Source organism: Simochromis diagramma, unplaced genomic scaffold (genome assembly GCF_900408965.1).
Source record: "Simochromis diagramma unplaced genomic scaffold, fSimDia1.1 OVJJ01000481.1, whole genome shotgun sequence".
NCBI lineage: Eukaryota > Metazoa > Chordata > Actinopteri > Cichliformes > Cichlidae > Simochromis > Simochromis diagramma.
Genome location: NW_024386898.1, coordinates 737,548 through 752,155, shown reverse-complemented (window position 1 = coordinate 752,155; position 14,608 = coordinate 737,548). Strand labels below are relative to the sequence as shown.

Here is a 14,608-nt window from a genome sequence, read left to right as displayed (position 1 = left end):
TTGACAGCACTAATTGGATCGACTGAACTCAGTGAAGATGCACAAAGGGGAATTGTAGCTTTATATAAGTTGTGAACGTCTTGTGGAGTCATTTCTAAACAATTCTGCATGTGAATACAAGTTCAGACCTGTCACTTATTTGACAAGGTCAGGAAGAAGACCCAAACTGTCACCCTCAAATGAGAGGAAATTGATTGGGATGTTCAGGAACAGGAAGTTTAAACCTGCCAATAACTGAAGACTGCTGGAAAACCAGCATCAATATCCAGATCGTAGCAAATTTTACATCACAATGGACTAAGAGGCTGCCGACCAAGTAAGAAGCCCCTACTCCAAAATCGACACCTTCAAGCTCGAGTGAAAGTGCAGCTGCAGTGCAACTTCCTCACAGACAGACCCCAATCAGTGAGGGTGGGAAAACAAGTCTCCCCCTCCATCTCACTCAGCACTGGAGTGCCTCAGGGCTGTGTTTTAAGCCCCCTGCTGTACTCACTGTACACTTATGACTGTGTAGCCACATCAGACACCACCTCCATTGTCAAGTTTGCTGACGACACTGCTGTTGTGGGCCTGATCTCCGACAACATCGAGACGGCCTACCTGGAGGAGATTAGGAACCTGGAGAACTGGTGCCAGGAGAATAACCTCCTCCTAAACATCAGCAAGACCAAGGAGCTGATCGTGGACTTCACTACAAAGCAGGCGAGGAATTACAAGCCCCTCATCAACAGTGGCACGCCAGTGGAGAGAGTGGACAGTTTCCGATACCTGGGTGTCCACATCACTCAGGACCTGTCATGGTCCTGCCACATCAACACCCTGGTTAAGAAAGCCCGTCAGCGTCTCTTCTTCCTCAGAAGACTTAGAGACTTCCATCTGCCACTGAAGGTGCTCAAGAACTTCTACTCCTGCACCATCGAGAGCGTCCTGACGGCAAACATCTGCACCTGGTTTGGGAACAGAACCAAGCAGGACAGACGAGATCTGCAAAGTGTGGTGCGCTCAGCCAAACGCATCATTCAATCAGAGCTCCCTGACCTGCTGTCCATCTACACCAAGCGGTGCAAGTCCAAAGCTAGGAAGATTATGATGGACCTCTCCCATCCCAACAATGGACTCTTCTCACTGTTGAGGTCTGGGAAGCGCTTCCGCTCCCTTAAGGGCAAAACAGAGAGAATGAGGAGGAGCTTCTTCCCCCAGGCTATTCGGGCCCTGAACCAGGTGTAGGACTGGACTCTCCCAAACACATCACTATAAGACTGGACTCTCACACACATCACCACACGCACCACCACACATTTCCTATAATCCTATAATTCCTATAATTTATCATCTTTATAATCTCTTCTGCTATTTGCACATTCTTTACTGTAAATTCCTAAGTTAATTTGTAAATTTTGTAGTAAACTGTAAATTGTAAATATTGTAAAACTTTTTTTCTGTCATTTAATGGTCGGGCATTGTACAGCTACAAGCATTTCACCCCCATGTCATACTGTGTATGGTTGTGTGTGTGTGTGTGACAAATAAAATTTGAATTTGAGCTATTTGGCCACATCGAAGCAGTATGTTTGATAAAAGTCAGGCTTTCAAACCGAAGAACACTATATCAGCTGTCAATTATGCGTATATAGCATCATGCACTAGGGCTGTTTAGCTGGAAGTGGTAGGGTACACTGCACAAAGTGGATGGGATAATGAAGAAGGGGGACTACCTTCAAATAATTAAATTTCACATCAAATCAACAGCCAGAGAGTTGAAACTTGGACACAACTGGATGTTTGATCCCAAACACACACCAAAACTGGTTTTGGAATAGCTAAAGCAGTCTAATTCTGCAAAGACGCGTAGACAAATATCCAGCCAGAATTGTGCCAGGAGCTTGTTTATGGCTACCAAAAGGGTCCAGTCGATGCACAACTTCCTACCTATTTGACCAAATATTAGTGGGGGTGCATGGATATATTTGATCCTGTATGTATATATATTTTGACTTTGTGTGGGTTGGATAAAATCCAAAAGAGAACCACATTTCTTCATCAAATTGTCATTAAAGACCTATGCTGTACAATCTTTCCACCCTGTTCAAAGAAATAATTAAAAGATTGAAATTACTAGGACATTCATGCCCATGATTAGTTTATCTTACTGAAACTGAAACTTTAAAAACAAATGTACATGTCTTTTATTATGAGTGAAAACTGAGTCACGAAAAACAGCTAATTCAAATAAACTTCAAGTACAGCAAAACAGTAGAGAAATCAGGTGGATACAACATCAGATAGTAATAAAACCCATCCTGCAGCATAGCTCGCGCACACACCAAACACCATCTATCAAGGTCTTTCAAGGTTTCCCAGTTGCTAACACAAATGTCAAGATCTTTCAGCATAATTACCAATTTAATACATGCAGCGCCAATAAGCTGGTTTACACACACAAGCCAGTAACAGTTTCCGACAATAAGTTGCAAGGTCAATGGTCTAGACAACAAATAAAAAGTGCCGTGATTGAGCTACACCGCCAAATTACCCGAAGGGCACAATACGTAATACATCTGCGAAGACCATCTCACATCACATGCAAAACATTTAATCACAATGAAAATTATGGCTTTTGGGTTTTATGTGACAGCAGCGAGAGGGTTATGAGTGAGCAATGGTGGAAAGTGTGTGGGAGTCAGCGTGTGAGCATGTGGTGGGCCAGGGTTATAAGGTCTTCTCTACACTGTCATTACTGTGTCCACGCACTCAGCAGTAGCAGCGCGTGCACATAAACACGAATAGACATGCACAGACACACAATCGCATAGCTCCGGGACAGATGCATAAGGATAGGCAGATACATATAGAAAAAGACAGATAGTGTAAATGTGTGGGGGAATGTATCCATGCTAAAACAGCTGTTCCTGTGCATGTGATCCAAGAGTCTTTTGGCTCCTCCAGCCCACCAACAGTTTCTGTGTATTTCTGTGCTTTCTAGGCGAGTAAAATTACCCCCATACATCTTCTGCCTGTGACATATTGATTGTGAGCCAAAGGAGAGCCTATCATCTCATCTATGGTCTTGTTGTCTTCTCTGGTGTGTTAGGCTATTTGTTAGACAGGACGTTGTTAAAAATTCCCTTTGATAATCGACGTTGATTGGTTTTTCTAAAGAAATCTTTTATGTGCCATTGTTAAAACTAATTCTGACAAGCTGATTATGCAACAGAGGCTAAATCTGGAATGACAGGCAAAATTAATCCTCTGATGCTCGATGTGAAGAAGCAGGGAAAACTGGAGAGTGCAGTATTAGAAAGAGGGTATCGATAAATGACACGTTTTAATTTCATAAACACGCATCACGTTGCGTTTTAACTTGCACGCACACACGCACACAAACTGTGTTGTGTTTGACTGCCTGCTCACTCCTGGACGCCGCCGACTAGCAGCTCTATTTTTCAGGAGCCTTAAGCCCCATCTCTGGGCAGACGCCATCATCCCCCCCCCATTCCACCTGTCAGGTGCCCTTGCCTGCTTTAACAGTGGCAGCAGAAGGGGGAAGGCTACTGGGAATGTGGGGGGAGGCACTGGACGAGTTGCTGGATCCTGTCCCTGCATTCGTGTGCCAGGCGTGCATCACAGTTCATTTCGCAGCCTCCTCTCTCCTCCACTGTGCTCAGCCAAGCCTCTCAGCAGGTGTCTCTCTGCAGAAGAGTTTTGCCACTACTCGGAACAGCATCTCTGTGCTCCAGCTCACAAATGGCAAGCAGCCACTTCCGCAACATAATTAATGACCCTAGTACTCAGTGAGTTTTGAAGAAATTATACTTAGATCCTCCCACAAAACTCCATTAATATCACTCATGTTCACTAATATTTTAACACCGAAAACTTACAACTCTGATCTGTTGCATAAGTGCATGCAGTTGTCTGGCTACATTCTGAAAATGTAGCCCTGCACATCACTTCTCGTTTATTTGTTCTGTATAGGAAACATTTTGGAAATTTAAATAAGCTAAAGAGCAACTTTCAAATACTTAGGTATCTTCCTAACAACTGCCGTATCTGTTTCTACTTCGTCCAGCTTTTCTGGCTTGTATGCATTGCACACCGGCTGCACCGGTTACTTCTTAGAAGATGAAGGTGTCCTGGTATACCAACTTTGAAGATAAAGGTGTTGCATTGAGTACGGTCATCAAGAAGCAATCAACAAAGGCACAGCTGGACTTCTGCTGCTTATTAACTTCGCCTTTTGAAGTTGATAAACCCGAGGTTGGAGCAACGCGGGGCCTTGAAAATATGAGGGAAATGTTTAAACCGCATACCTGCATGAAGAAAATAAGACGATTTAATACTTTAAGTGCACTGCTTTCATACTACTACCTCAAAAACATGCAAAAATAACACGTTTGGCACTGGCTCTATCAGTAATTATTTTTAATTATTAAAGATTAAAATATGACTTGTAGTGTCAGCCTATTCTTGAGTAAAATCATCAACATTTAATCGTCGGTGATTCAAGAACTGCTATAAATTTTTGTCCACAATGCTGATTGCTGCTCTACGTTAATGTTTTCCTTTTCTGTGAAAAAGGCTGACTGTGTGATTAGAAAGTGTGAGACAAAAAGGTGATGTTGACGCTGTGACAAACACCATCATTATTTCCTCCTCTCACTCCCAGCCTGAATGTGTGAATAACAAGATTACATTTTCTGCTGATGAATGGAGGGAAAATGTAATTAAAGAATGCAGGAAGCCATTTAAGGTGATATATAGTGACACTCTATTTATCGTGTACTGTACGGCCGCTTCACCGCGATGCCAGATAAATCACAAAACTGTCAGTTTTAACATGTGTATTCTGTCACCGGTTATCCATATTGCCTCCTAAAAACACTACACAGCTTTAATGTAGCGTTTAGTGGTGACACTGGATTGCTGTGAAATATTTAAATCAAAAGATGCACAGATACATTAGACCTTTTCATTTACTGTCCCTATTGTTGGTCTGCATGTTACATTTCTGTCCTGCTGTTGCTTGTGGAAGTGGTTACCAGGGTAACATCTCTAGTGGCCTGCAATTTGAGAGTATGTTGCCCTGAAATGTTGGCTCCATGTTACCATAGCAAATTTTCTGTGTTCTACAGGGTGCACTGTAGAGGGGACTTAGTGGGCTAATGCTCCTCAGCGCAACAAACACTAAGACAGTTAATTAAGGTTTATGGAAAAATCAATACAGTGACAGTGGTTCAGGGAAGACTTTCTCTATTAAATCTATTCACCTTATCTTGTTCTTTTTGTCAGTTTTATTCTCACTCTTACAAATATAATATGTTATTTTACACCAATGAACAGCATTTAATAGCTGTGATAGCGCTGCCTAAAATAGTACTGTTATAAATGTACGTGTACACAGTAGCAGGAGTGGCAACAGCAACATGCTATGAAATAAAGGAAATTAAACGCCGGATCGCTACACAATATATGTCTGCAAGGCCATTTAAACCACCGGCAAACAACTGAATCGTCCCAGACGTTTAAACAGAATCCCTACTGTGCTCAGGATTAACTAAACAAAACCAAAAAAAGCAGGGAAAAATATGAGTCATGCATTTTAATTCATCTACTGTTTACTATTCTTTGAAGATGGCTTCTTGACAGCTACCCTTTCAATGAAATAATTTCTGATGATGTTCCATTGGATGTCTCATGTCCTGTGTCAGGTCTTTACTGGAAGGACGTGATTTTCAGGCTCTATAGATGTTGTTTTTAGGACTACCATTTCTTCTTTTGTTCTCCACTAGTCCAGTTTTGTCAGATTTTCTAAGAACACATTTCACACTGTGCCAAGATATGCCAAGTTTTCTGCTAATAGTTCTCTTTTTTGTTGCAAAAACAATCTTTTATTTCTTTTAAACTGTGTTGTCTTTGGCATTTTTCATGGATTCAACCAAAGAAATGAGAAGAAATTATGTGTTTTTGTGACAGGCTGCTGGAAATAAGTCCCTAAAGGTGCAATTTAGAATAGGATCCTTTCTAAGTTGTCTGTTCTGCTTAGACACAGCACTAGTTCATCATTTGAGTTAGGTGCTTTTTTTTAATGCTTGAATGATTCATAGGTCAGTATTAAGTGGTTAAACAAACAAAAGAAAGATTTCTCTGAAAATGGTCAAGTACCAGGAGTGGACTGAAAAAAAGTGAACAACCAACCAACGTCCAAAGAAAATCATAAGAAAGACATTCGGAAAGCCTGGAGAACTATTGCTCAAAACCACTTAAATATAAGAAAGTCTGGCTCCTTGGAAGCAAAACATGAAGAAATGATGGTTGGCTTAAGACTTTTGCATAATACTGAATGTCAGCGAAATATTTTAAACCACCACCGCCGCCAAGCGGCTAAATCCTCCCTTCAGTTTAAACAGAATCCCCACTGTGCTCAGGTCTAACTAGAGTAAAACAGCAGAGGGAAAAATATGCATCATGTTGTACACTGTGTAGAGAGTTCAGAGATTCATGTACTCTCCTGAAGAGATGACCTAACAAGGAAGCCTAAGTGCAAGCACATATTTGCCTTTTGAGTACTTCAAAACAAAAAAGGCTCTAAGAAAAGATCTTTGTTCTTACTAAAAAGCAAAGAAAAAAAGCTATTAATTAAAACTGAAATATTAAATGCTTTGGGGATATTTACACATTGTAACATGTTACAAGATCAAATTCTACAAACAAAAATATCCTGAGTATAACTAGGTTTTTGGCATGAATGGGCATGCTGTAAATCTTTTACTGATTGAAGTCTACTAAGGTTTTGCAGAGGTAAGAAGTCTCATCAAAGCAGCCCAGGTGAAAAATGAAGTTCAAATTCAACTGTTTGTGTAAATGTACGGAAACCTCATTTAAATAACGAGTGATTGTCAGACCACTCAAGAATTAGACAAATCCTGCCCTTAAAAAGCCCCTGTAACTTTACATTGTCCTTTTGCATTATAACATAGTCTCCATTTACTGGACTCAATGCTGCTGCTTCATGTAAAGGAACCACAGACAGTAAAGCCGGAGATAAATATATCATTCTTATGGGGCATGGCTGTCACTTTAATTGAGTTTAATTGACATTCACTATTGCATATTCAAGTATGTGCTGCTATAGGCTGCATTAGCCAATCATGAATGCTGTGTGTTGCCATTGGCTGAGCTCCGGAGAGAGCCATGTACTGTGCTGAGAGAGGGTGGGGAGTGGTGGTGGTAGTGGGGGGGGTCTCCTCCGCCTCCTCTTCCTCCTCCTCTCTCTCTGCACTCTCTCATTCAACCTCTGTAGTCAGCAGAATGAGAGGCTGAGCAGAGCGGAGCAACACGGCATCCACGGCTACAGCATCCTGCAGAGGACTCTTGCTCCATGGAGGAGAGGAAGGGGAAAAGAGACCGTGTTGGAGAAAAACGAGTAGATCCACACATGAAAAGAGAGCAGAGAGGGGAGGGAAAGCACAGACGGAGTAAGAGCGCGAAATGAAAGGAACTGATTAAACAGCGTTGTTGAGGACCACTGCAGCTATACTAAATCTGGAGCTGTCAGGCCAACCCTCAGCGAAGCAGTGAGTGAGAGAGGCGAGGGAGCAGAGGAGAGAAAAAGAAGTGATTTAGAGAGCTGATCTCATCACTCTGGACTAACAGGGATGGGACCCACAAGAGCCTCTCCGTCAGCAGATCAAACTTCACACAGGAAAAGTGCCTTTCAATCACCAGTGTGAACCTGCCTCTTTAGAGGAGAGAAGGGAGTTATTCTATTAGTTCCCTAAAGGTCATACAAACCTCGCACAGGATCTTTGACTGCTGCGCTGCTGAGTGCAGCTCAAGTCTCCGCTGTCCTCGCTCCCCCATCGCACCTGCCTGCTCCCGGTGAATGTTTTCTCTGCATGCACACTCACTGCTCGGCAGTTGAACACACTCATGGTCGATGCCAAGGGAAGGAACATGAAATGTCTGACTTTCTTCTTAATGCTTCCTGAGTCAGTGAAAAGCAAGTCAAGTAAAAGCTCCAAGAAAGGGAATGCGAGTGGCAGCTCCAAGCTGCCCCCAGTCTGTTATGAGATAATCACACTTAGGAGCAAGAAAAAGAAGAAGATGGCAGCGGATATTTTCCCCACCAAAAAGCCGGCATCCACCACCACAGTGCAACAGTACCAGCAGCAGAACCTCAACAACAACAACACAATTCAGAACTGTAACTGGCAGGGACTCTACTCCACTATAAGAGAGAGGTAAGGAAAATCTGCAAGTTTTATTAACATTTAGATCAAAAAGATGAATTGGACGATTAAATTTGAGAATGTCCCATAAAGTCTAATTGGTTTACTGAATTGCACCCGTCTTACGATTAAAAATGTACAACAAAACACTTCTACTAAAGTAGTAGGCGTGACGGGTGGTGCCTGTGTTTGTGAGTGCATGTAGGTTTGAGCAGGGGTGGGTGATATCTCTGCCCTGCCCTCCATCTGACAGGGGAACTCTGTTTACACCCTCTTTGCCTCCTGCAGACTTTGCCGCTCTGACACAACAGAGGGCGGACAGTCACAGCGAGTGCGTTTTTTTAATGGACAACAGGCAGAGTACTAAAAGCAAAATATTTACCTTGGCCTATCAGTAAAGGATCCCAGCAGTCCAGCGCAAAATGTGTGTTTTCTGACCCGGCTTTGTTGTCTCTCCAGAACATCATGGGGCTGTTTACCCACCCCTGTGACATGTTCCACTGCTCAATAATATATGAACGCAGCTTTATTGTTGGTCCCATTCTTTCACGGTGGGGATTTTCCACTGACTTCATCATCTTCTCCCTCTGTCTTTATGTGGAAAGAATGAATAAAAGAACATAAGGATAAAAATGATGAGCTTTCATTGCTCTGTGCGAGACTTAAATTTTAATTTAAGCACCTGGCACACTTTGCACACTCATAAAACTTGTGTTTAGAATAACAGGAAAGATCAGAGTAAATGTGATGTATGATATTTGGTTTAATTTCTGCTAAAAGCTACAATCCCTATTTGGTAAAAGGTTAAATTAAACAGAAAGAAAATCCTTAATGTGCCTTAAAATCACCTAATTTTCTGTTTGTACCCTCCTCCCGCTCCCTCCTTTTTTTTCTTTCCCTTTGTAGAAATTCTGTGATGTTCAACAATGAGCTGATGGCAGATGTTCACTTTGTTGTGGGTCAGCCTGGAAGGACCCAGCGACTTCCGGGACACAGAGTAAGAATTTTAGCATCAAGTGAAGTTGCACTAAAAGGCTGGAAAATGAACAAACAAGCAGCCACGCAGGCTGGCCCATTGTTGCTCATATCATACAAGCTTGAAAAAAAATCATCTTTCCTCTTTGCAAGCCATAATGAAACTGATTCCTTTTGTGCTCCACCATCACTTCCGCACCATGTGTCTTTTCGAGACAGTCCTCAATTATTTATGTAAATGAGGCTGAAGGATGGAGGCACAGAGTGAGCGAAGGAGGAAGGGCTATCCTCTTCAGCGGTCGTTTCGCGCAGGATGGAGCGTCTTTGTCTCCGCTTTAGCTCAGCTTTTCATGAAAATGCTCTGCAATTACTCAACTTTTAATCAAACACCCCCAACAACACACCGTAACAATGATCAGACGCAGAGTGAGGCACGTCCATGTGCGCGCCTCGCACCCTGCACAAACTTTTGTACTCCTTTAGGTTTGACATGACAATGCAATTTCTAGTGTAAATACAGCCGAGAAGGGCCCAGTTCATCCAGTCCATGGCTGTCATCTAGACTGTTTAGTCCACCATCTGACCTCATTATTTTTTTATGATTAGCACATAAATCATTTAAAAGTCATTTCTGCTGTTTGATTGTGATTAGAACAGTCGCATGAATTTGTAAGCGCACAAATTTCCACATCAACAGGCTCCGAATGGCTCTGCACGGGTCATTTTTAATGTTCTTTACATGGGACCAAAATGTGTAATCCATGAATGGTAGCTGCAATGCACTTTGTACACTTTAGAGCGCAGTTATGGAAGGACACTGACTCGACTGTGCTTTATGCTGAGGCATTATGGCAACGAGATATGACACTCAGTGCAACAATCTTTATCGTGTCCAGTAGGCAGGAGATTGAATATGCCTCATGATCTGCTTTTTGTTAACAGCTCTATCATAGTGGGATGGAGGGTGGAAGTAGAAACAGTCATTTATGTCGATATCTTTAAAAAAAATAAAGAGCCGCAAGGTGAGAACAATATTATTCCAATATGTAGCGTATGGATTCTTGTCTCTAAACGCACATCAAAGAGCATCTGTCTTTCAGCTGACCTTGCTTAATGAAAATAAGCATGAATTTCAGAGTATGACAACAGCCACAAAAACAACGGCATTGTTTCCAAAAACCCTTAGATTTGCAAGGTTTATTTTCGACTAGTGCGCATGCAGTTCACTTTGGAGAAATTCTGTGTTCTTTATACCACCCACATATCCACCTACACACACTTGTGCCGCGCACACACACACGTATGCACAACACAGGCATGAACACAGAGACCTTAAACTCAGGTTTAATAACAGAATTCATAGCATTGTCTAATAAACTATTAGTCACACAGTCATATTGAGTTGCATGTGATTTCATCATACATTTAGATGACTCATTAGTTTCAGAAATTGAACTTTTGCTGCACTCGGTTCAGTAGTGTCACAAGCAAATACAAGTCTTCTTCATTAGAAAATTGCATCCGTGCCCTGAGGGGACACAGTAATTGTCTAAGCAGCGCTGAGAAAATCAACAGGTGCGATTTTGCCAACGCACAAAGGGATTTGTGTTGTTACGTGAATGCACTGAGATTCCCCACTTCAAATAATCTTCCTCCATTTTCCAGATGTTAGTACATGTCACATGAATTACACTGAAGTCACAGATAAACTGTTTTCATTTTGGTTTTTCCCATCCGTCACTCTGTTTTCTTTGCTTCTTTCAACAGTATGTGTTGGCTGTGGGCAGCTCGGTGTTTCATGCCATGTTTTATGGTGAACTTGCTGAGAACAAGGATGAAATCCACATACCAGATGTGGAACCGGCAGCATTTCTGGCAATGCTGAAGTAAGGATTCTCTAAATTCTTCCTTCGACTGGGCCCGTTGACCTCGTAGTGCTTTAGTTGAACAAGGGGTCCATGGGTAAAAAAAAAGAATAATTTGATAAGACTGATCTGTATCTATTTCTCTGGCAAATCTCAGATAAAACTGTTAAGTAAGCCTTGACAGACAAATGAGATGAAGTGTTCTTTATATATCTCAGGGACAGAATCTATATCTGTCTGTTGTACTTGTTCATTTCATTATACTTTCAAATTTTCCTGTTGAATCCCAGGATATTTTTTCTACCTCCTCGTTGCCTTCCTTTCATCACTTTTATTTCTGAGTTTTGTTTCTCTGTCCTTGCAGGCAAACTGTGATAGGTGGTAGACACAGACGTAGGAGGAATACTATTATGTTGGCCAGTTTGATAAGTTTGCGCAGCGATTTTTTTTTTTTTTTTTTTAATCTGGCGAGAATCTCGTTTCATTCCTCTCTTAAATATTTTTGAACAGATACAGGAAAGTTTTGCTTACAGCACTTCAATGTCAATCACTTTCAATCATAAGAAACTAAAAATAAACCTCAAATGCATTATTGTTTGAATCATGTCATCTAAATTAACGATCATAGAAAACACATTTACACCGTGCCGTTTTCTTGTCATTTCTCCGGTGTTTGCTGAGAAATTCCTATTTTATGTCAACAGGTACATTTACTGTGATGAAATTGACCTGAGTGCTGACACAGTGTTGGCCACTCTTTACGCTGCCAAGAAGTACATTGTCCCTCACCTGGCACGTGCCTGTGTCAACTTCCTGGAGACCAGTCTGAGTGCCAAGAACGCCTGCGTGTTGCTCTCTCAGAGCTGCCTGTTCGAGGAGCCAGAGCTGACGCAGCGCTGCTGGGAAGTGATTGATGCCCAGGCCGAGCTGGCGTTACGCTCAGAGGGCTTCTGCGACATTGATGCCCAAACCCTGGAGAGTATCCTACAGCGGGAAACACTCAACGCTAAAGAGATAGTGGTATTTGAGGCTGCACTTAGCTGGGCAGAGGCCGAGTGTCAGAGACAAGAGCTCACCTCGTCGACTGACAACAAGCGTAAGGTTTTGGGCAAGGCCATGTACCTGATACGTATCCCTACGATGGCTCTGGATGATTTCGCCAATGGAGCAGCCCAGTCGGGCGTGCTGACGCTTAATGAGACCAATGACATCTTCCTATGGTATACAGCTGCCAAGAAGCCAGAGATGCAGTTTGTCAGTCAGCCTAGGAAGGGCCTCACCCCCCAGCGTTGCCACAGATTCCAGTCCTGTGCCTACCGAAGCAATCAGTGGCGCTATCGGGGCCGCTGTGACAGTATACAGTTTGCAGTGGATAAAAGAGTTTTCATTGCTGGGTTTGGACTGTATGGATCTAGCTGTGGCTCAGCAGAGTACAGCGCCAAGATTGAGCTGAAACGTCAAGGAGTACTGCTTGGACAAAACCTCAGCAAATACTTCTCTGACGGTTCCAGCAACACTTTCCCGGTGTGGTTTGAGTATCCGGTCCAGATCGAGCCAGATACCTTCTACACCGCCAGCGTGGTTCTCGACGGGAATGAGTTGAGCTACTTTGGACAGGAAGGCATGACAGAAGTACAGTGCGGGAAAGTAACATTTCAATTCCAGTGCTCGTCAGACAGCACTAACGGCACTGGGGTGCAAGGAGGGCAGATCCCAGAACTTATCTTCTATGCTTGACGAGACCTGGTTAACCTTCTGGCTGATTCTCAGTGCACTTTTGAAAATGGAAATGTATCACTTTGTGCATAGTGTCACCTTCTGTTATTTATTTTTGTCACTATTGTGCAGGAAAAAAAATCAGATCTCAGACCTGTGAAAGGGTCTTATGTGTTTTGGAATTTAGCAAGTGGTCCACTTGAGTAGGACCATATATTGTATATGTTTCAAGATGTGGATTTACACAAATACACCAATGAACTGGTCTTAACCTCCCAAAAAACAACAAAAAAGCAGACATCTTGCACTAAATGTGCCTGTAGATAGTAATATATTGTACATTCTGAAATGTATATATAATTCCACAACTGTGGCCAGTGCTGCCCACAAAGAAATCATATATAATGAATACGCTACAGTATGTTTATTATTTCTATGCTTGCATAGAAGGCACATATAGAGCAGCAATACTTCACATTCTACATTGTATGATGAACATTTCATGTCACGACATCATCGGCATCACAAAGGAAGTGAAAGTGGCTGTGTGACATTCAAAACCAACACCAAATTTCAAGTCACGATTCCATCAAAAAAACCAACAACAACAAAAAAAAAAAAACGCACTACTGATTCCTGTTGTATGTACGAACCATTTGAGAAGTTTCAATCTGACTCTTGATTGATTCTTTGACTGTAGTAACAGGGCACTTAATGAGGGCTTAAGGGGTCTTAGATTAGGGAGCACTAGATATAAGCCACACAACCCCTCTGTAGCATGTTGCTCTACACCTACACCCACTCCACTGAGGTTCCATTATCTTTACAGTTAAAATTAGGACTTCTGGCTACTCACTACTACATGGTAGACCAAGGGATTTCTTTGATTTTCTATCTAAACCTGTCTGCACTGGAGTACTTACAGCATGGGCAAAGCGGCTCCATTTCATCTGATGTGTACTACTAATTGTTCTGGCGCCTTGGTTTTGTTTACAGTGAAAAAGATCAACATTGATTCTGTGTTAGAAGCCGTTTATGGACTTTTACTTCCCTTAAAAACCCTGCGCACTCTGAACTGCTGAGCACTCCCTCCCAATGTGATCGTACAGTATCAGTATTTGCAGAAGCATACTGTACATGCTACAGAATTGCACTGATGTTGGTTTGTAAATGAATTTGTTTTGTTTTACTCCAGCGAGGGAGTTTGTTTTGATTTGATTTTCTTATTTGCTGTGCTACTGAATATTCGCCTGCTGATGACAGTGGACGGGTAAACTGGTGTTCATGTCCTGTGTTTACGTGCTACAGTGCTGGGAGACCGACGAATGTGTATGGTTGTTGATGATGGAAATAAACAAAAAGAAGTGGTGCGTGCTGGCTGTGTAGCCCATCTGTAAAAAGTGATAAAGCTACGTACTTTGCCTGAAATTAGGAGGGGCGACAGATGATGCCCATCGGCACTGCAGTGATTTACAATGCCAAGAAGAACTCTGTTGATTGATGATGCCTGTCTTCATCCAACTTTTACATCCTGTCTGTCAAACTAACTCAGTCTCCCGATTAAACACGCAATATTACACCTCACAGCTTAGCCAATATTGTATGCCATCTTGCCTGCCATTATAAAGAATGGCTCCTTAAGGCCATCACATCTCATGATTCAAAAGATAGAAAACAAATCGAAAAACAATCTCAAAGCACCAAAGTTTTTCATTCACAGCTTGGCTGCTTGACCCAGAGTTGATCTTGAAGCATCTGTCTCCTGAGATGAACCCAAAAATTTAATAGATGATAAAACAATAAAGTAAAGGCAGATTTTTAATT

General features: G+C 42.2%; 1 protein-coding gene and 1 long non-coding RNA gene across 2 annotated transcripts in view; one reads left to right on the top strand and one right to left on the bottom strand.

Annotated features, from left to right (window-relative positions):
* LOC120735171 overlaps positions 1 to 14,608 on the bottom strand; it is a 65,778-nt gene that overhangs the window by 19,590 nt on the left and 31,580 nt on the right. The gene's annotated exons all lie outside the window — the stretch shown is intronic.
* On the top strand, positions 7,307 to 13,407 carry btbd3b (BTB (POZ) domain containing 3b). The gene is made up of 4 exons (XM_040034349.1): positions 7,307 to 8,240; positions 9,135 to 9,225; positions 10,971 to 11,089; positions 11,773 to 13,407. Exons 1-4 carry the CDS (start codon positions 7,930 to 7,932, stop codon positions 12,803 to 12,805), a joined length of 1,554 nt encoding a protein of 517 aa, XP_039890283.1. The 5' UTR covers positions 7,307 to 7,929; the 3' UTR covers positions 12,806 to 13,407.

Bases quoted from the DNA above. Each gene is read 5' to 3' on its own strand.
- btbd3b (XM_040034349.1), top strand. From the start codon at position 7,930: ATGGTCGATGCCAAGGGAAGGAACATGAAATGTCTGACTTTCTTCTTA. The intron at 9,226-10,970 runs GTAAGAATTTTA...TTCTTTCAACAG, and splicing joins AGCGACTTCCGGGACACAGA to TATGTGTTGGCTGTGGGCAG. The intron at 11,090-11,772 runs GTAAGGATTCTC...TTATGTCAACAG, and splicing joins GCATTTCTGGCAATGCTGAA to GTACATTTACTGTGATGAAA.